The sequence below is a fragment of the Petaurus breviceps genome, unplaced genomic scaffold, assembly GCF_028583685.1.
Source record: "Petaurus breviceps papuanus isolate PSGF00001 unplaced genomic scaffold, PetGlider_PUasm1.0 90919, whole genome shotgun sequence".
Classification (NCBI taxonomy): domain Eukaryota; kingdom Metazoa; phylum Chordata; class Mammalia; order Diprotodontia; family Petauridae; genus Petaurus; species Petaurus breviceps.
In genome coordinates, this window is record NW_027187378.1 from 23,351,561 (window position 1) to 23,373,039 (window position 21,479).

Consider the following 21,479-nt stretch of genomic DNA (forward strand, 5'->3'; position numbering starts at 1 on the left):
GCCCTGGTCCTTGAAAGATTGGACTAGGAAGGAAATGGGTGGGTGGGTGGGTGAAGTTGGGTCTCCCCAATTTTAATAACTGAATATTAATATAAGAGAGAAATACTCATTTCTCTCACTATAAAAGAGGAATAATAACAGCATCTACCTCCCAGGGTTGTGGTGAAGGCTAAGTAAGATAATAATTGCCAAGTTCTTAGCACAGTGCATGGTACATAGCTATATAAATGCTTGTTGACATACTGACACATGTGTTTAATATACAATGAGCATATGTGCATTTATGTGTACTCTTTTAATAAATATATCTATATGTATGTGCACATGTACCCTTTGCTCTGTGTGTGTGAATACTCACACTATTATATGTGTGTGCATGTTTGTATATATTATGTGTATTAGATGTTCATGTATATGTTTAACATATACCAACTGTGTATAAGTGGGTGTACGTTAAATAAATGTGCATCTTTTACAAACACCTCAATTTTAACATCTTCATTGGGTAAAAACTGCTTTTTTTCCTCTGGGTTGATTAAAAAAGCTTTCGTTTTCTCCATTGAGCTGCCAAGGATATCCTAATTTCTTTTTTTTAATGTCATTGTTCAGCTAGTATTTCTTCAAGTTAAAAATAAAAACAAAACCAAAAAATGTTCCCAACATACTTGAGGATCAAGCAGGCTGTACTTCACTTAAGCATTTAGAAAAAGGACCAGAATAATCCTTTAAATGTGGAAGCTCTTAAGTGAGCCCCTTTTTGGTCAGTAAACTTACACAAATTCAAATCAAATCTTCATCCAAATTTATTTCAATGGGCATGTCTATTTCCTTGCCATAAATAAAATGGAAACCAGGCGTCCAATCTCAGTTCCTAGGTCTAACAGAGACTACATTTAGATCAGTCCTCCCAGGACATGTTTGGATTGTAAAGGAAAGCCATATCTCACTTTAATGAGACAGATAAAGTTCAACTACTTTTCCCAACTAACACTGGAAGACTATTTCTAGGCCAGACCACAAAGCAGAGTGTTCAGGGAGGAATGATTTGTGTTGTTTAGAAAACGCAAATGCTGCTCTTCTAGATTAAAACAGATGGAAAGAAAAAACATGGGGAGAAACTGAGGACATTTGGGCCTGAGCAAGCCACTCATGACTTCTCAGATGTGTCAGACAACTACGAAGCCTCTAACATAATCTGAGACTGAAAGCAACTAGAAAACTACTTAAAAGATTTTAATAAAATATTCAAAAGTTACCTGGCCCACTGTCCCAGCTCTACAGGAAGAATGAGGGGGAAAGCAGTGCAACGTGGCCAGGAGTCTGATTTCTAAGCTATTAAGATAAATGTCTCACTTGTGCACATTCCTCTGCCAATGTGGGTCTGATCCCAGTGACCTGTCCTAAAGCTTCAAGGGGTCTCAGAGGCCATCTAGACATAACCCTTCATTTTAAATAGAAGGAAACTGAGAAATCCAGGGAGGCAGCTAGGTGGCATAATGTACAAAACAGTGGACTTGGAATACATAGGATCAGAGTTCAAATACAGCCTGAGATAACAAGCTGTGTGACCCTAGGCAAGTCACTTCACCTCTATTTGCCTCTGTTTCCTATCTATAAAATGGGGCTAATAATAACACCTATCTCCCAGGACTGTTTTTAGAATTAAATAATATTTGCAAAATAAGCTGTAAGTCAGCACCGGGGATGGGAATTAAACCTCTAATTCCAGAGCTCAACAGTTCAATAAGTATTTATTGATCACCTACTACATGCTAGATATTAGAGATACAAAAATGGGGGGTAGAGAGAAAAAAGGGGAAGGGAAGGAGATGGTCCCTGAAGTAGTGCCACCACCATCAGCAGTAGGGATAAATGCTATACAATAATAATACTTAGAAGGTTCTTTGATCTGACCAATTTGGATACCCCCTCCAACCATAAAGATGGCAAGCTGGTCACACCTTCTCATCTTGTTCATGGCCTCCTATAAACTCACTACTGTGGATCCACCCAAATGTTCCGGGGACCTTCCCCTAAATATTTTTATAGCTTAGACTCCACTTGACAGTTTCAAGGTACTTTCACATGGATTAGCTCCTCTGATCCTTACAACCACGCTGAGTTAGTCATGGCAGCTTTCATTATCCCCATTTGACAGAGGATGAAGCAGATAGGACTTCTCTTGCCCAAGGTCACATACAGTGTGAAATGGGGGCAATTTCTCCTGGGTAATTATTGCCTGGCTGCTTCCAAATCCTCCCTGAGGAGTTACCACTGCGACAACCATGAGTCATGTATCTCCTATGACTCAACCCTCAGAATCAATCCCATCTCTGTTAGGTTGTCTTGAGCTTACTGCTGGATTCTTAAAGATGTGAGTTCTTGGCCAAGGTGCATGAAGAGATTTAATTCCGTGAACAGAAGAAACAGGTGCAAGGCTGGTGCTGCCTCAGGATGTGCTCATGCAGGCTCAGGAATGTTGTGTGTGTGTTCTGGTAAACCCTAGGAACTTTTTTTTTTAGGTTTGAAATTATTGGAACATTTCAAATCTATTACAGATGGCAGGGGTGGAAATGGGAGAAGAGGGAAAGGAGTGAAGTGGAAATATTTTAATGGCTTTTTCTTGGCCTCAATACTGTCCATAGAGACCTAGAAACAAACACCAAGCGTAACCTAGCTCTGGCTTCCACTACTCACCCATCATTTGGTTAAAAGGACACCATCATTACATATCACATATTACTTCAATGTACAGATGAATGTCAGCAAATGGTAACAATAATACAACATGAAATTAGGGTGAAGGAAAGACAGAAATGCAGTAAAATGTAAACATATATGTGTGTGTGTTATTTTGTCTCACTGATCTGATATTTTTCTTAAGGAGTATGAATCATAAAGCATTTCTTCTAGAATTACTTGAAGTAGACCACTGCTCCAGCTGCTTACAGAATAGAATTTGAGAGTCTTCTAGAGCAGATGTGCTTCTGAAGTTTGTGACGTCAACAAAATGATGCGAGGCTACAAAAAGTTTCCATTGTGTTCTTATTACTAATGAGATTACTTTTTGGTTCATTGGTTTTTGAGAATTTACTGTAAGGAAGGGAATAACTACAGCCTGGGAGAACTCTACTCTAGACCAACAGAACTTCCAAGGGCGATTCAATCTAGTGCTCTTCCTCCTAAAGGGAACACACATAGCCACCCAAGAAAGACTGTGACGAGTAAAATGGAAATTGTATTTGTATGTGTACAATTAAGAATCCTAAAAGAGCTGTAGTAAAAAACATGAAACAACCAAGTCCAGTGTGCAGCCTTCCTCATAAAGTAAGGGATTGTACAGGTTAATCTGGCGGGCTCAACAGAGTCTGGCAGCAATTAGCAAGAAGCATACAAGGATCAACCTTCATGTCTGGGTTTCAGTTACTGACACTCAGTTAAGCTGTGGACATGCTGAGCTGATTAGGGGAGCTGGAGACTTTATCAGGAATGACTGGCCCAAGGCTGAGATTTCTACTGATGACCCTGAGCACTGAATATACTTAGAGAGGCTCTGTTTCCCTAGCCAAGTAAGATGTGCTGAATAGGAGAAGTGATACAAATGGGAGCAAATGGGGGAGGGCTTTGGATCCTAGCCACAGGTTCTCTGGAACCTGAGATAATCTAGACTTTAGTTGACTGGCATTTTTGTGCTTTGCAATTATGGATTCTCTCTACCTCCACCCTGTAGAATTACCTGTCTTCCTAGGAAGTATAGCATGGATGCCTGATATATCCAGTTATTAGTACAGTCTCCCTCTTGTAATTCATATGTGTGTATACACATATATTATATTCACACATAAATACAAACATACACATATACATATAGACACACACATACCAATACAGATACTATTTATGTGTGTATGTATGTGTGTATTGTTTGCTTTCTTGTGTATATGTTCTAGCCTCTAGTAGAATGTGAGCACCTTGAGGGCAGGATTGTTGTTTTAAAATCTATATTCTCAGTGACTAGTACAGTGCCTTGCAAAATTAACAGAACACTAGAGACAATGCCCTGTGGCAGACAGGGAACCATTCTCCTACTTGATTCTCTCCTGGGGAGTTTCCTAGACCACATCGATAGTCTGGGTCCAGACTATAAAAGGTTAGACCTCCTCAGGGAAAGGGGATATGGAAGCCAAAAAAATAAGGACACTCACAGAAATTTGTGCAGGCTACAGGGCAGACTATTATGCCTTACTTCCCACACAGTAGGGACTTAAGTGTTGTCCATTTGACTTACTGTTGAACTGGCTCCATATAAAATAATTTTTTCACCTTGGCCAGTTCTTTTAACTCTTCTACGTTGAGATTTTCATTTTCCAGATGAATATGTATGGATTATTTCATCCAAAAGTTGTGAAAACGTACCAAACTGCCATTCCTATCTTCCTGACAATTCGTTCTGAGGCAAGATTCTATGAGAGGAATAATCATTTTCTCAATGCTCAGCTTCTGCCTATCCCCTGCCAAGGATATTTTGGTTCCAAGCTCCTCAGAGGAGCAGGCTCAATTCCAAGTGGTCACAAAAAGTTGGGCCAAATTGTGAGTCATCCCCAGCAAAAAGGACCCTGAGAAGGGTTGGTCAGTGCCGAGGTTGACTTGTGGGTTTGGCTCAACTCTATGATAGATACAAGGTGAGCTCCAAGATCTGGTCCAGACTTGTATCCCATTCTTACCCTAAAGAAGCTTCAGATCAGCCCTCAAAAGCAGGCTAGTCTCTCTTTGTGTGGTCCCATAATGGCACAGAACAGACCTCTAAGGTTCATGCTGGAAGGGAAAAGGGAATTCCCCAAATGGAATTCATCTTTGGTAGAGGGATAATGATTTGAGCTGATTGGCAATTGGTTTTGCTGACCTCTGTACTCCATATTAGCTCTGTCTTTTTGAAACTTTTTTCTGAAACAGATCAGAATAGAAATTAATTTCAAGTATTTCATATACTTCTACCATTTGCATCACAAAAAAAAGGATATTTCTATGAATCAGTTACCTCAATTAATAATAATCAGGGCTCACATTTATAAACCACTTTAAAGCTTACAAAGCACTTTCCTGGAAACAATCCTCTGAGGTAGAGAATATATCATTATCCTCATTTACAGCTGAGAAAAACTAAAGCTTTATATTTTGTAGTCCATATGGATAAAGCATTTTGCAACAGGTGGCAACTGAAACTACTAAATGAATGAAATAGCATTTATTAGGAGTTTACTATGAGCTAGGCCCTGTGCTAAGAGCTAGGGAAACAATTACAAATAAGCAAGACACTGCTTGCCCTCAAGGGGCAATGGAGAAATGAAAGAGGTGCAAGATGGCAGCATGATTTAGTGATGTCAGGAAAGTGATGTGGAGACTTGGTTCCATGCAAGGTAAGGTTAAAAGGTCAGCTATCAGAGCCTAGAATCCCAGGGGATGAGTCCAAGGTTCAAGTAGGAGGAGAATGACTGGAGTCAAGACAATATGGTCTGGAAATGGACAGGAAGTCAAAATCAACACATATTCAGAATTTTCACCCCAAAACTATATCAATCCCGTAAATTATATTCTCACTTCTCTGCTGATCAAAGTTATATATAGATTATGTTCTAAGATATAGGCAAGATAACTAGGTTACAATTAAAATAAAGGGCTGGGATATCAGGAAAACGCTGTGGAAAGAAATGATAAGATATTTGGCACTTGACTATGTTGATATAAGATTATAAAAATATCACTTAGGAAACTAGAAGGCATTGTGGCATGGAAAGTAGAAAGACAACATTAATGTAAGGAAGACTGGTGTGATCCTGGGCAAGTCACTTAGGCAGAACAGTTGTTAGCCTATGTTGATAGAGGGAATTTTCTTACTAGAAGTTCTCTAGAGCACTGCAAATATAGGTCTGTAATAATAATCCAATTCAGACTGATAAGAATGAGGAATAGAAAGAAATATGGAAAGACAATTATGAAATGCTGTGAAATGAAAAAAAAATCATAGAAGCAAAAGGATAGCGTACATACTAATTATGATGATTAAATGAGAATGAATGGACAAGTAAAGAATCTTGATGTAGTTTTAGGAGGTCCTTAAAATTTATGATATGGAGATTACTGAGGGGTCTAGGGACGGGTGGCTACACTGAAGGGCAAAGAAATAGGGTTTTGGAAGGGTGAGATCTGAGGAAAGCTACAGTGATAGAAGGTTAGTCATAAAAAGAAATTTCTGAATTCTTCACTGTGAACCTGTAACATTTTTGGGTGATGGTGAGAACATCAGGTAACACCCCCACATGTGACTGAGGAGGAGTGGGTCATGGGAGTCAATGAGACTGTTGAATTAGAAGGCAATATATTCTCTAACTCTCTAAAGCACTGGATATAGTTCATCACCCTCTTCCTCCTAGATAATTTCTCCTTTCTGTTTTTGTGATGCTGTTCTCTTCTATTTCACCTTCTACCTATCTGATCACTCCTTATCTTTCTGTCCAAACCTTCTTCTTTCCTCTTTTTCTTTTTATTTATTCATTTCTAGCTTTCAACATTCACTTTTATGAGATTATGAGTTCTACATTTTTCCCCTATTGTCTTCTCCCTGCCTCCCCAAGACAGTATGCAATCTGATACAGGCTGTACATGTACAACCATATTAAACTTATTTCTACATTTGTCATGTTGTAAAGAAGAATCAGAACCAAAGGGAATAACCATGAGAAAGAAAAAACAAACAAACAAAAAAAGCCAAAGTAGTATGCTTTGATCTGCATTCAGATTCCATAGTTCTTTCTCTGGATGTGGATCATCCATCATAAGTCTTTTAGAATCGTCTGAGATCACTGTGTTGCTGAGTGGAGCTAAGTATATCAAAGTTAGTCATTGTACAATTTGGCTGTTACTTCATACAATATTCTCCTGGTTGCTCACTTCACTCATCATCAGTTCGTGTAAGTCTTTCCAGGTCTTTCTTAAGTCCACCTGCTCATAATTTCTTATGGAATAATAGTATCTTCCCTGTTTCTTTCAGGACACTAGCATCCTTTTCAGCATCCCAAGTTTTTAATCTCAGAATGATCTTGAACTCTTTCCTATACTTCACTCTACACAAATAATAAGTTAACAGATTTTCTACCTTCATTTCTATCTTCCCAACATCACTTATATTTACTCTCTCCTCTCACACATAGATTGTTTTAGTTCAGGCCTTCCTCAAATCTCGCATTTATTGTAAGAAAGCTTTAAAAATTGGTCTTGCTGCCTCTCCTCTTGCCAATTCAGTTCATCCTTCATCCTGCTGCCAAAATCATTTGCCTTAAGTTCACACCTGAGCATTTGATTTCCCTACTTATATCCAGTGGCTTTCTACTGCTCCTAGAATAATACAAATTCCTCTGTTCAGCTTTTAAAGTCCTAACCTCAACCACTCCTTTTTGTGTTCTTGAACATTACTTTGCTTCCTGACCTCTGAAATCTGGCCAAACAAGGCTTCTCTCTGTTCTTCACAAAAGACACTCCACCGCTCCTTCTTACCTTTGTGCTAATTGTTCCCCATTCTTGGAATGTATTCCCTCCTTCCCCTTCCCCACACCTCAGAGTCAGTCATCTGCCCTGATGCTAAAAACTAGCATTCTGCCTTCCAAACAACTTAGCATTTGACTACTTTGCATACATCTGTATTTATTCTTTTTATATTTATTCTGGATATATTTATATGTGTGTTTATTGTTTTCCCTTTTAGAATGTAAGCACCTTGAGGATAAGGATTTTTTTTGTACTTAAATTGATTAGATTGTGACTCCTTTGAGGACAGGGAGCATTTTATGTGACTTTTTGTATCCTCAGTGCTTAGTACAATGTCTGACACATAGCAGATGCTTAATGAATGATTACTGACTAAAAAAATTATAGACTACATGGAGATAATTTCACAAAAATCACATGCAAAGAAAATAAAACTTACCTGTTCCTGAATTGCACGTTTTAACTGAGGTAAGCCCATAGCAAATTTCACTCTCTGAAATGTCAAATCCCTCATTTCATCCAGACTTAAGTCATATCTGTGAAGATAAAATGCAAAAAAGGATTTTAAAAAAGGGGCACAAAAATGTAAAAAATAAAAGTTCCAGCATAAATGGAATAGAATATTATTACTCTGCCATGATAATAGAAAGAATACAGAGAAACATGGAAAGACTTACACAAACTGATGCAAAGTGAAAAAAAAGAGCCAGGAAAACAATGTAGCAACAATAATAATATAGAAAGAACAAGCTCCACCCCCCACTCCCCCCACAAAACAAATGAAAATGAACGTTGCAAAATTACAAAGAGCAAGAAAAGATACGAGAAAACACCTTGTCCCATTCCCTTGCAGAGGTGAGAGGGTTCGGGTGTCCACTGATGTGGAAATGATTGATTACCTCAATATCAGATTATTTTGATGTACTTATCAATTTTATTCAATTTTTTTCTTTTTCTTTTCTTGTAAAAAAATAATTTGTTACAAGGGGTGTCTCTCTGGGAAGTGGGAAAGGAAAAGAGTTGGGTAATGTAAAAACATAAATAACAAAAGAAATTTTTAAAAAGAAAAAAAATTGAGCATCCACTGAAATTTCTTCCAACAGCTTTCTGAACACTTTATACATGATATGGGCTCAGCCTTTTATGTGGGTAAACAGAGATGCTGAGATCCTCTTATTGTATAACGTAGGCCTTGTAGTTGACATCATTTCATAGCTCATCAACTCTTTAGAATGAGGAGGGACCTCAGAGGTCAGTTGGTCCCACCTGAATACACAAAGCCCCTCCTCTATAAGCGACTATAAATTACCAGAAGACCTATCTTCCTGGGTTGAGTCAGAGAGACTAAAATTAGCATCAGAACAAACCTAGAAAGTGTCTCTTCAAATCACAAAATACGAATTGGAAAGCATTTCAGTGTTCCTCTTTAAACTGTGGGTTTAACATACTATTTGGCAAAAGTAAAAGGTTTCTGAATGCACGATGACCAAAAAGTAATTAAAAATCAAACACGTAATGAATATGAGGTATTTCTGCAGTGCTTGCCCATGTTACATCTTAAAACTTGGTTCTGAACATCAGCCTAGGTTCTGAACATCAAAGCTAAATACTTTGCACCGCTCATGCCCTCAGGTCACACAGCACCAACAAAAAAAGGGGTCAGGAGTAGAAATAGTTTAAGAATCCCTGCTTCTAGTCAGACCCATAACCAAAAGGAATCTCCAGGGTAATGATAAGAAGTAACCAGCTGGTTAAGAAGATGATGTCTGATGATGGGATTTAAAAGAGATCAATATCTATGTACCCAAAGTACTTTCCTCTTATAGGGAATCCCCAATCCCAGAGAAGTCTGGGAAGACTGAAGACTATATAAATTCCTATGGGAAGAGAGGCTTACCAGAGTAGAGTTATCCCTTCCACATCTTGACTTTTCCCATCTAGGTTTTGATATACTAGTTGTCGGATAAGAAATTAAATGGGAACTTTGGAGTAGTTTTGGTAACACCCAAAAGTCAGAAGATGACACAGAAAAAGTTTAGAAACTCAAAAATATATAAAGTATGTGTATGGTATTGTATAATATCAACATATTTTATCTTTTAGTACCATAGCAATTCAAACATCTTCTCTGGTCCAAAGAGAGGGTCAAAAAATTTTACATGGATTTTCCAGATCACAGGGCACTATGCACCTAATTCCTGCAATGTGGAAGGGATATCTGTAGAAGCTGTTTTTTTCCTGCCCTAAGCAAAGAAGGGATCAACACCAAAACTGTATAAGATAAGGAGGTGGGTCTATTGAAGGTGGAAGGAGAATTTCCTTGATTGTGGGCTCAGGTTTGGGTGCTTTGCATTTTCTGTGGAGTCAAATAAAGTCTTATGTTTGATATTTCTATAGGCTGAGTGACCACAGGAGAGCTGACGGTCTTTTGTTCTTTGGGGAAACCTAGATATGATCATATTTGGGGGGGGGGGCGCGAAATTACTGGAGTGTGGTGGGAACAGTTGAGAACACAGCAGTTAATTGGGGAAGAGAATGGGAACCGCACAGCCTGGAGCGGGGCTATCAGATAGGCAGGAGTACCCCCTTCTCAGGTGGCCAAGTCCCAGCAATGCTGGAGCCACCACAGGAATGTGACAGTTGAGAGGTGAGGGCCAAGGGACACGAGGCCATTCTGATGAGCTTTGGTGACAGACACAAGCCACTGGCAGGCGGGCAGAGATGCCTAGAGGTTTATACTGCTCCCTACCTGTTCTCCCCCACTCTACTCCCTCCTGTACCCAGAATATTGCTGTTAAACCCCGAGTGAGGAGGACCAGGATAAGAGGATGACAGGAGACAGGTTTGTATAACCTGGTGCAGACACAAAGGGGTCTTTTGAAGGGCTTGAAGGAAAGGGTGATGGAACTGCCCCTTCCTACTGAGCTTGGATGACTATGAGGCAGGGAGGAAGAGGATTAGGTCAGGTGCTTTGGAATCCCTGTCGGGGTAGGGAAATTGCACTAGGTCCCCAAGAGGGAGACCTTCAAGGAGAAGGAAGGGGTGGGAGTTGGAGAGGGAAGAAGTTGGAGGCAGCCCCTTCCTGGACTGAGAAGCTTCTCCAAGATCTTTCCTCCTCTCTAGGTTTTTGTGATTCTGTTCTCTTCTGGATCTTCTATCTGCCCAACTTCCCCTTCTCAGTCTTCCTTGCTAGACCTTCATCCTTGTCACAGCCACCAACCATGAGTGTCCCTAAAGGCTTTGTCCTGGACCCTCTTCTCCCTCTATACTATCCCACTCGGTAATCTTATCAGTTTCCATGTGTTCAATCACGATCGCTTTGCACATGAGTCTCAGATTTATCTAGCCCTAATTTATCTCCTGGCTCCAGTCCCGTATCACCACCTGCCTTTTAGAAATCTCAAGCTAGATATCCAGGAAAAAACTCAAACTCAGTGTGTCCAAAGCAGAATTCATTATCTTTCTCTCATCCCAACTTTCCCATAACTGTCAAAGACCTCCCAGTCACCCAGATTCACAATAGTGACATACTTGACTCCTCCCTGTTAATCACCCCACAAATACAATCTGTTTTCTAACCAACAACTCTCTAACCCTTTCCCTCTACTCCTACACTATAGTCCTAGCTAAGGCCCTCATTTTTCTACATGCCTATATCCTTCTGGGTGGCCTCATAGCCTCAAATCTCTTCCTACTCCAAGGCAAGATCCATTTAATTGCTAAGTTTCCTGAGGTGCACTTGCTTGACAAACCCCAGTGGCTTCCTATCTCTAAGGTCAAACATGAAGTCTTCTATTTGGCATTTAAAGTCCTTCACTGACTTGTGAAGACCTTCTTTAAGAACATCTTCCCAGTCTTCCCAACCTTTGTTCCTGCTACACACTCTACAATATAGCTACTCTAATCTACTGTATTCTTTACACACAATACCATCTATCTCCTGTCTCCATAACTTTGCACTGGTTGTCCCTTCCATACCTGGAATACTCTTCCCCCTCCCACCTGCCCCCCAAAACCCTTTCACCTTTACCTCTTCTCTGGACTCGGTTCAAATTCTACTTTCTGAAAATCCCTCCCCAAAGCCTTCCCTTTGAGGTTATTTTCCATCTACTCTGGATATATATCTTATAGGCCCCTAGTTACATGTTGTTTCCCCACTAGAATGTGGGCTCTTTGAGCAAAGCAGCAATGTTTTTCTATATGACCAGTGTTTAGCATGTTGCAGACAGACACTTAATAAATGCTTGTTGATTGCCTACAAAGTCAGAGCTTCTGTTTTGTGCTAATAACAAATATATGTATATTAAGAAAAGGTATCTATATCATTCAATAAATATTATTAAGTGCCTACTATGTGCTAAGTGCCAGAGATATAAAAAGAGGCAAAAGATAGCTGAAGACCTCAAGGAACTTATAAGCTAGTGAGGACGGCAACATGAAAGCAAATATACACAAGATAAATAGGGAATGATTAGCAGAGGGAAGCACTAGAATCAAGAAAAGTTGGGGAAGGCTTCCTGTAGGGAAGGTGATTTTAGTTGGAACTTAAAGAAACCCAGGGAGGTCAGTAGGTGGAGAAGAAATCCAAGAGTCATAAGGGGGTAAAAAAAAAAGGCAAAAAAGATACAGAGGGGAAAATCAATGGAAGCAGAAACATAGGTAATGTTATCAAAGTATATTTTAGCCTCCAATCCTGACACTATAGCATCAGGTATGACAGATGATTTCGATTATCTGGACATTTGCTATAGCATATTCTCATTCTCTCTCTCCCCCCCTTCCCCTTCCTCTCTCCCTCTCTCTGAAAGCAATTAATAATTTCTTAGCTTGCCTTAACAAATAATTTGACTTTTCAAAACACAAAAGATCCAATGAGAAGCATTATTCTGGAATTATTTCTCACCATGAGGAAGAGCTAAAGGTTGCAGAAGTAGAAATGATAAAAAAATCTTGAGGAAAAGTGACTATTTCACCTTAGAATTTGTGACTTAGAAGAGGAAAGCTGAGGGTAGTCTGATATAAACCCTAGATTTTTTGGAAAGCATATTTCAAAGGTTCAGAGAAAAATTAGGTGAACTCCTATGAACTAAAATGCTAGAGGGGCAATCAGCCTAAGAGGGATAAGACAATAGCCAGAATGAAATTCTGACATAGGAAAATAATTCTAATGAACAGAAAATGGGAATTTCTAGGGAAACTAGAAGGAAATTTTGTTTTCTATTTGTTTGTTTGTTTGTTTTGGCAGCTTTAATTTTCTGCTGAGCTGAGGCCAGTTAAAGGAGACATGATCCATGGTGGAAAAAAGTCCTGAGTTGGTAATTAAGAGATCTGGGTTCTAGCCCTAGCTCTGCCAATAAACTAGCTGTGTGACCTCAGTCAAATTGCTTCTCTGAGCCTCAAGGGCCACATCTGTAAAGTGTGAGTGTTGGATCAGATGATCCCTAAGTCCATGGCAGAGCTAACATTCTATTTCTCCTGATAATCTATAGGATCTTTCTGCCTTACTTTCCCTCTTTCACTTCCTTTTCCCCCTTTCTTTCTGACACATTTCTGTATCTCCTTTCCCCATGTCCACATAGTGGTAGAGAAGTTGGGTTCATGGGCACCATGGGAGGAAAGGAAACTCATTAGGGGAATATTGCTCATTCTGGTCCCTCCTCCAGAAGGTTCCTTTTAAAAATGGTTCAATGAAAAGAAAGGACAGCACTCAGAACCCATGAAAAATTCTTGGCAAACCAAAAGCTATAGATCTTTTTCAGTGAATTAACTTTTACAGTTAATTTATAACAAATGAAAAAAAACAAACTATTATCAGCAAAAGCAAATTCAACAATCTCTCCCCTGAGCAGAGCACTTGCTTAGAATGAACAGAGAGAGCCCAGAAAGTGGGGGAGGAAAACCCTGGACAAATGCAGCCCAAGACCACAAAAGTAATTGATGTTCAAGTTTTCAAAGTGGCATATGCAGAAAAGATTTTAAGAACCAATTTTAAGCCAAAACTACAACTAAATCTTTAAACACAAAAGTCTTGGTGATGGGGGTTGGGGTGAGAACAGACAACGTCTAATCTTGGCTAAAGCAACACAACATTACATGGCTGGGCATATTTCATATGAAAGTAGCCTTCAGCTTTCAACAAGTCTAATTGAAAACAACTCTGAAGAAAAATAAACAATAGAGGGGGGGAAAGGGGTGCTGGGGAGAATCACAGAAAGGTGTAGTCAATCCTTGATTTTCCCAGGGTCTCTATTTTGGCTATTAACCAAACCCTTTCCTTCTCAATCTAATTCCAGCCTCCTGATTTGGGGACTATTCTTTGCTATTTCAAGTAACTCCAACAGAGGGCAGACTGGGAAAAAAAGAGGTGACTTTAGGTTGGCCCAACAGCAATGGGAATGGGCTCTGGTCAACAAAAGGAAAACTATTAACCAAGATCAATGTCTATATTATCTGTGTGTTCTATTTAGCTTTGCTATTCCTGTTTCCCTTCATCTTTATTTCTTAAAAATGTACTATCCTGGGTAAGGAGATTTCTAAAGAGGCTGACTATAAGTCAAGTATACTAGGGGCACACTAGAGAAGGGTTTCTTAACCTGGGTCAAGGGGTCTATGGATGGAGTTCAAGGGTCTCATTAATTTGGAAGAGAAAAAAGTTACATCTTTATTTCAATGTACATTGGTTTCTTTTGTAATTCAATTTACTTTATTTGATGCATTTTAAAACATTCTGGGAAGGGTCCTTAGGTTTTAATCAAATGGACAGTAGGGTCCATGGCACACAGAAAAAGTTAAGAACCTTGCTTAGAGCCGTATTTTCTCAACATAATGAAATGTTTTAGGTTTTCATGTTGTTAGCTTTCTTCCAAAAAGATAAAAAAATAAAGTAAGTTTCAAGATGGAACAGATGCACTTGTTTCCCTAGAAATCCTTAGAAAACCTTGGGACTTATACAGTCAGCAAAAGATTCCCTTGGCATTTTTCTGCCATGCCAAGGGCACTCTCTGAAAACATTTCTATCTACAAGTGAATAATTGGAATTTAGAGAGCTGATATTATCTTGCAAGAGGCATCAACCCCAAGAGAAGCTGTTAAGATTTAATGTCACCAGAACTGCTATCAAAGGCTTCTCTTATTGCCAAGATTACAAACTCCTGGAGGGCAAGGCCTGGGTGGGTCTTTATCCCCAACTCAGTACTCAGCACATACCTTCCACAGGGTATGAGTCATTATTGTCCTTAAATTCTTGGTTCAGATCCAGTAATGGCGTATGATATCTGCCTTCTACCATCCATCCACTCTTAAACAAAGCAGCTGATATCATGTGTCTATAAACCCCCAAAATGCCCACTGGAAACAAGAAGGATGCTTCTAGTAAGTTTTAAAGTTTACAGAGCGCTTTATGTACTACCTCATTTGACCCTAACAACAATTTTTTCCATGTGGGTGCTGAAAAATATTATCATCTTTTATAGGTGAGGAAACTGGAGAGAAGTTAAGCGCCTTGCCCCTGGTCACCCAGCTAACATCAGAGCTGGAATCTGAATACAGGGCTACTTGACTTCAAGATCAGCTCTGTACCCATAATAGCATACCATCTTGTGTACCTAACTGTAAATAATAACACTGTAATATCTCCTTAACAAACACTGTGTCATTTGTCTCCCAGGTTAGACAAAACCTAGTTTAGGCATCTTTTTAATAAGCTCACTGTAAAAAAAAATTCTGTTCATAACCACTAGGTGGAGCACTGACACTTTGACCAAAGAGGATAGAGAGTTACCACTAAGAATTCAAACGAAAATTAGAAATAAAATATAAAAGGAATAAGGAAGGGAAATATTTTTGGTTTGTGTAAAATGCCTGTAAATTTGCTCAAAAATTAAAAATATTTAAGTTTCTGCTTTTAAAACGTGTGAGATTCTTTTACCATGAAAATCAAGTTACTATAAAAACAAAATATATCAATAAAATTTATTTTTTTTAAAGTGAATAGTGACTTTAATGATTGCTTTCATAAAACACAATATCAACCACTTAGTAAATAAACATGTTAAGCCCTTTGCAAGTACCAAGAGCTATTCCCCATCGTTCCTGAATTCTTTCCAGTTTACAAAATGAACTAGTGAAATGAGGTCTCTGTACACTGAGAAACAAATCATCAGATTCCCAGTCATTAAATGTTTCTTGTATGATGGTCATCTCCAGTTGTCTTGCCAACTGGATTCCTATGACTCTGGAGTTGAGAGTGAGGTTAATGACTTTGTACTACTCTGCCTCACTTCAATCTAATTCACTTGCAAGTCAAGACATCACCTCCTGATGTCACTGGTCCTCTTTGAGAACAGTTCTTGTGCACCCAAGGCATTCAAACTCTTTATTTTGCACAAAGCCAGGGTCCTCAGTTTCCTCATCTGTAAGATCAGAGGGTCAGATTTTATGATCTCTAAGGTCCTTTTGAGGTCTAAGATGCTGTGGATTTTGTACAGCACCCCAGTAAAGTCAGTCTCTAGACTATGACCATACCAGCATGAGGAGAGTGAAGGTCGAAAACTAGCTCCAGCAGTATTGACTTGGTGTCCCTTTGCTGTTACTCCTGTCATAGATGTCCCTGTACAGAACAAGTCCCATTAATTATGGTAGGAGGTTGATTTTTAACTTCAAGCAGACCCAGTCCCTCAACTTGTAACATTCTGTATCAGCAGAAGATGATAATGAATCTTTCTCTTCTTGGTAGTATAGTGGATAGAGCCACCGGGCTTGTAGTCAAGAAGACTTGAGTTCAAATTTGATCTCAGACATTTCATAGTCACATCACCCTTAGCAAGTCACTTAACCTGTTTCATCAATTATAAAATGGGAATAATAATAGTACCTCCCTCAAAAGGTTATTGTGAAGATCCAAATGAGACGATATTTGTAAAGTGTTTTCCAAACCTTAAAATCCTATACAAAAGCCAGGTATTAAAATTACTACTATTAAGTACCTGCTATAATCTTGGCACAATACTAGGCCATACTTATACAAAGACAAAACTACAAAACCGTCCTTGCCCTCCGGTAGCTTACATTCTATGAAAACATAACACTCCTGGGCTTTTTCCTTGTACTGAGAGAAAGCAAAAACCCCTACAAGACTCCTTTTACACTTTTGCCTACTGGCTCACTGTAATAGTCATGGGAATTTGAAGATCTTCCCTGCCCCTTGATTGGTTTTAAGTGAATCTGAGGACCTTCCCTGATTTGAAAATATACTGTGCCCCCTAATAGGCTGAACATGGTCACATGGAGCCTGTGGCAGGAGGCTTGTTTTTCAGGAATGCCCACACCTTGTTACTTTGTGATTGGGCAGTGGGTCAAGACAGTTGTGACATTCTCTGGCCCTAGAGAAGGCTATATACGCTCCCTGAGCTTTGGGGCTCACTATGGGAAGAGTTGTGTGATTTGGCCAGATGAAACTCTGGGCGGCCATTGAGCCCCCTGGCTTTGAAAACCCAGATATTGGTGCTTCTCTCTCTGGTAACTGACTAGATATGGATGCAATGGTCAGACATCTAGAAGCCCTGTCTATTGGTCTGTTTCTCTGTCTGTATTTCTGTCTGCTTGTAACTTCTGACTTTTTCCCCTGAACTAGGTAAATGATATATGTTTGAATAAATTAAGATTGTTAACCCCTTTCTGAGTTGCTTTCCTTTAGAAAAGCAGATCAAAGAATCTGTGCTAGCAGCCATCCTGGGTATGCTAGGGTGCTTGCTGCTACACTCACCTTCAGCTCTTTCCAAAAAGTGAGGGAATGAATACCACCCGCCAACTGTGCCCTAATAAAAGCACATCAAAAATTAATACTCCTCCAGTGGTTTAGTCAGTACACAAAAGATAATAGGTTTTATTTTATTCTTTTTATTCTTTAATCAAATTAAGAAAGACTATTAAAATTAATGTTATAATTACATTAAATTCTAATAACAATTCTTTAGAAATTTTCAAGGGATAAAAAAACTGTTTCAATTAAGTAGAACAATGACTCTTCCACTGACATGGAGTTCTCCATACTTTGGGAAGGTAATTACCATTTGGACACCTTCTACTGAAAAGATTCTGATTTTATTCTGGCCATTTACAATAGGGTTCATTGATGTGATTTCACATTCTGGAAAAGTTTGGAAACAAACCGCAGGTAGAGGCATACAGGTATTTAATACCACTGACTCAGAATAGTTCACCTAAAGTGGGACCTTGATTCAATTTACCAACCACTTATTAAGTACCTACTTTGTGCAAGTAAGGCACTGTGTCAGGCACTGCGGAAATAGACACAAAGATAAAACAATTCTTCTCTAGGAGTCAACATTTTACATATTACATGTAGCCAGGTAAGTAAATGCACTATAATTTGAAAGGGGAGAAGACACAAATAGTTGGGGAATCAGAAAAGACTACCCATGGGGACAGAACCTGAGCTAATGCTTCACAAAAGCTAAGGATTCTAAAAGGTAAAGATGAGGAAGGAGTGTATTCCAGGAGAACAATTTAGACAAAGAGATCAGAAATAGAATGCCAATTTCAGGGAAGAGCAGGGAGGCAAATCTGGCTGAAATGTAAGAATATTTAAAGTAGAATAATATGAAATGTCAGGAAAAGTATTCTGGAGTCAAAATATGAAATATGAAAGGTTTTAAATGATAAGGTGAAGAGCTTATATTTTATTCAAGAGGCAATAGTGAGCCACAGAAGCTTCTTGAGAAAAGGAGTTGACAGCTGAATGAAGAATGGTTTAGAAAGGAGAGAGGGGGCGGCCAGGTAGCACAGCAAGTAAGAGCACCGGCTCCAGTGTCAGGCTCAGACACTTAGCACCCACCCAGAAACACTTGGCCATGTAACCTTGAGCAAGTTACTTAACCCCAATTGCTTAGGGGAGGCCAGGTGGCTCAACAAGTAAGGGCATTGGCTCCAGTGTTGGGATGACCTGCGGATCAAATCTGGGCTCAGATACTCAGCACCACACCCAGAAATAACTGGGCATGTAACCTTGAGCAAGTTACTTAACCCCGATTGCTTAATAAAAAAAAAAAAAAAGAAAGAGACTGGGCATAGGGAAACCACTTAGAAGTCTGTTGCAATGGTACAGTCAAGATGGGATAACTAGGTTATGAAAGGACAGACATAAAAAAAAAATGTTGTGAAAGTAGAATCAACAACAATTAGTTGTTGTTCAGCCATCTCAGTTGTATCTTAATTTTTATGACCCCATTCTTTTTTTTTCATTTTGTTTAAATTTTTATTTTTATGTAGGGAAAAATAAGATACACATTTAACCCAATTTGATTGCAAGTTCCTTAGCTTTTGCCTTTTCCAGCTTGGCAATACGAGCCACTGATTTTGGACCCAGAACATTGCCACCCCAGTGACAACGGATCTCATCATATCTGTCGTTACAATTGGTTTTGATGGCTTCCACCAGCTTAGCCAGGACTCCCTTATCTTCAGGGTTAACCTGTGTGAAGGCAATGCTCGTGCAGGTCTTTCTGTGAACTAAGTGACCAAGTCTCACTTTACCTTTGATAATGCAGTAAAGAACCCCCATTTTCCGGCACAAGGCAGGCAGGAAGACCACTAGCTCAATGGGGTCCACGTCATGTGCAATCACTACCAACTGTGCTTTCTGGTTTTCTACCAGGGTAACAACAGTGTTAACACCTGCTCTGAGAACAGGTGGTCTCTTAGCGGGGACATCTCCTTTGCCGGCAGCCTTTACTTCTTGTCTTGCTTTGTCTCCAGTATATCCTTGTGAGCCAGTTTAAGCAGTTGAGTAGCTGTCTGACGATCCAAAGCTTGAGTGAACTGGTTAATTGCTGGCGGAACCTTCAAACGCTTATAAAGGATAGACCTTTGATGCTGTAGTCTAATGTACCGAGGCCATTTGACAAATTGAGTAAGGTCCCTTTGGGGCTGGATGTCCTGACCAATGCCAACGTTCTTGGGACGCTTCTCAAACAAAGGATTGACCACTTTCTTGGCCTCCTGCTTCTTTACTACATCAGGGGCTGGGGCCACCTTCTTCCCCTTGGCCTTCTTCCCTTTGGCATCTTGGCTGGCTGAACGAGAAAGGAAGAGGTTATGACCCCATTCTTGACAAAGATACTGGAGTAGTTTGCCATTTCCTTCTCCAGATCATTTTACAGATGAGGAAACAAAGGCAAAAAGGGTTAAGTGACTTGCGCAGGGTCACACAGCTAGTAAATGGCTAAGGCCATATCTGAACTCAGGAAGACAAGTCTTCCTGACTCAGCCCTGTACTTTATCTACTGTGCCACATAACTGCCCATGAATTAGCATGATTAACAAGAATTAACAATTAATTTGATATGGAAGATGAAGGAATTGGATGAGTTATGGTAAAAGTATAGGAGGGAAACAATTGTTTTAAGGTAAGAACATTTTCTTTTTTTAAATAATTACCTAGAAGTAAATAAAGGACAAGTTCAAGTCAACAAACCTTTATTTAGCTTTTACTATGGTTCAAGCACTGCGCTCAGCCTTGGGACTACAGATACAAGCAGAAAGACAATGGCCTGCCCTCAAGGAGCTTATATTCTAATGGTGGAAAATAACACATAAAAGGGAACTGAAAAGATTGAGGGGGAGAGGGAGGGCAGTCATGGTATAGGCTGCCTGGACCTCACTGGTCTGACAATTTGTATAAAATGTGTATGTGTGTGTGTATACACACTAAAGGGAGACTATCTCTGTATGTCCTCAGTCACAAGCTCAATGGGTCAGGGTCCTGCCTAAGTAACCCTTCATATTTGCATCCACTTTTCATCCAATGCTTTTGGTTAGGTGGTAAATGTTGTTTTCAGTGATCAAACAGGTTTTTGTCTTCTCTGAGAGTTCTTGAAAGCTAACAACTGGTCACCCAATCCCAGTATTACTTCTTTTTCTTTCTTCTCTGACATCTGAGGATTTGAATTTGAATCCAATTTTTTAACCACGGCAATATATTCCTGCATTGCTTGGCTGGGACTTGAATTTCTAAGTATTTTCCATGATCCTCATCCGTATTTCCCTTTAAAATCAAAGCAGCTTGTTTTAGGCACTTTACAGTTTCCAACTTTGACCTCCTTGTAGGAGTGAATTGGGTAGAAGAGCAGCTTCCTGTGGGCTAGAGGATAAAGGGCCTGGCCTGGACTCAGGAGGTGGTTGTTGAGTCATTTCTGTAGTATCTGACTCTCCATGACCCTATATGGGGTTTTCTTGGCAAAGGTACTACAGTGGTTTGCCATTTCCTTCTCTGGCTCACTTTATAGATGAGGAAACGGAGGCAAACAGGGTTTAGGGACTTGAGAGTAAGTTTCTGAGACATTTGAACTCAGGTTTTCCTGACTGCAGGGCCATTGCACCATCTAGTTATCCAGAGTCCAAATCCTTCCTCAGACACTAGCTGTATGATGATTTAACAGCACCTGCCTTGCAGGGCTGTTTTGAGGATCAAATGAGATAATATTTGTAAAGCACTTAGCCCAGTGCCTGGTACACACAGAGTAGGTGCTATAAAAATGCTTATTCCCTTCCCTACTCTTCACCTAGAACAGGCCTTGCAGCTGAGCCAAAGCCTGCCCAAAGAATTCTGCCAGGTTCTTAGACCCCTAACCCTGGGGACCAGTCAGGGAATCCCCAACAAACTCAGACTCAATTCTCTGCCTCTATCACTAAAAGAGGCCCAGTAGCTGTGTACAGGAAAGCCCTGCCTAGTGCAGTCCCTGCTTACACAGCTCTCTGGCTGTTCCATGTCTCGGTGGCTGCCACCCTGGGGGCACCTGAGGTGGAGTGGGTGGTTGCTTCCTTCACTTGCTCCCTCTTTCTCCCTTGCTCTCCAGTCAGTCAGTTCTGACTACACACACACACACACACACACACACACACACACACACACACACACA

General features: G+C 39.8%; 1 protein-coding gene and 1 pseudogene across 1 annotated transcript in view; both read right to left on the reverse strand.

Moving 5' to 3' along the window:
* Positions 1-21,479, reverse strand: part of ACOXL (acyl-CoA oxidase like) — a 553,504-nt gene that overhangs the window by 493,599 nt on the left and 38,426 nt on the right. The window contains exon 2 of the mRNA XM_069075565.1: positions 7,982-8,078. Coding sequence (XP_068931666.1) covers positions 7,982-8,078 — 97 coding nt within the window. The remainder of the gene's footprint in view (positions 1-7,981; positions 8,079-21,479) is intronic.
* Positions 18,850-21,479, reverse strand: part of LOC138152155 (large ribosomal subunit protein eL8 pseudogene) — a 6,204-nt pseudogene continuing 3,574 nt past the window's right edge.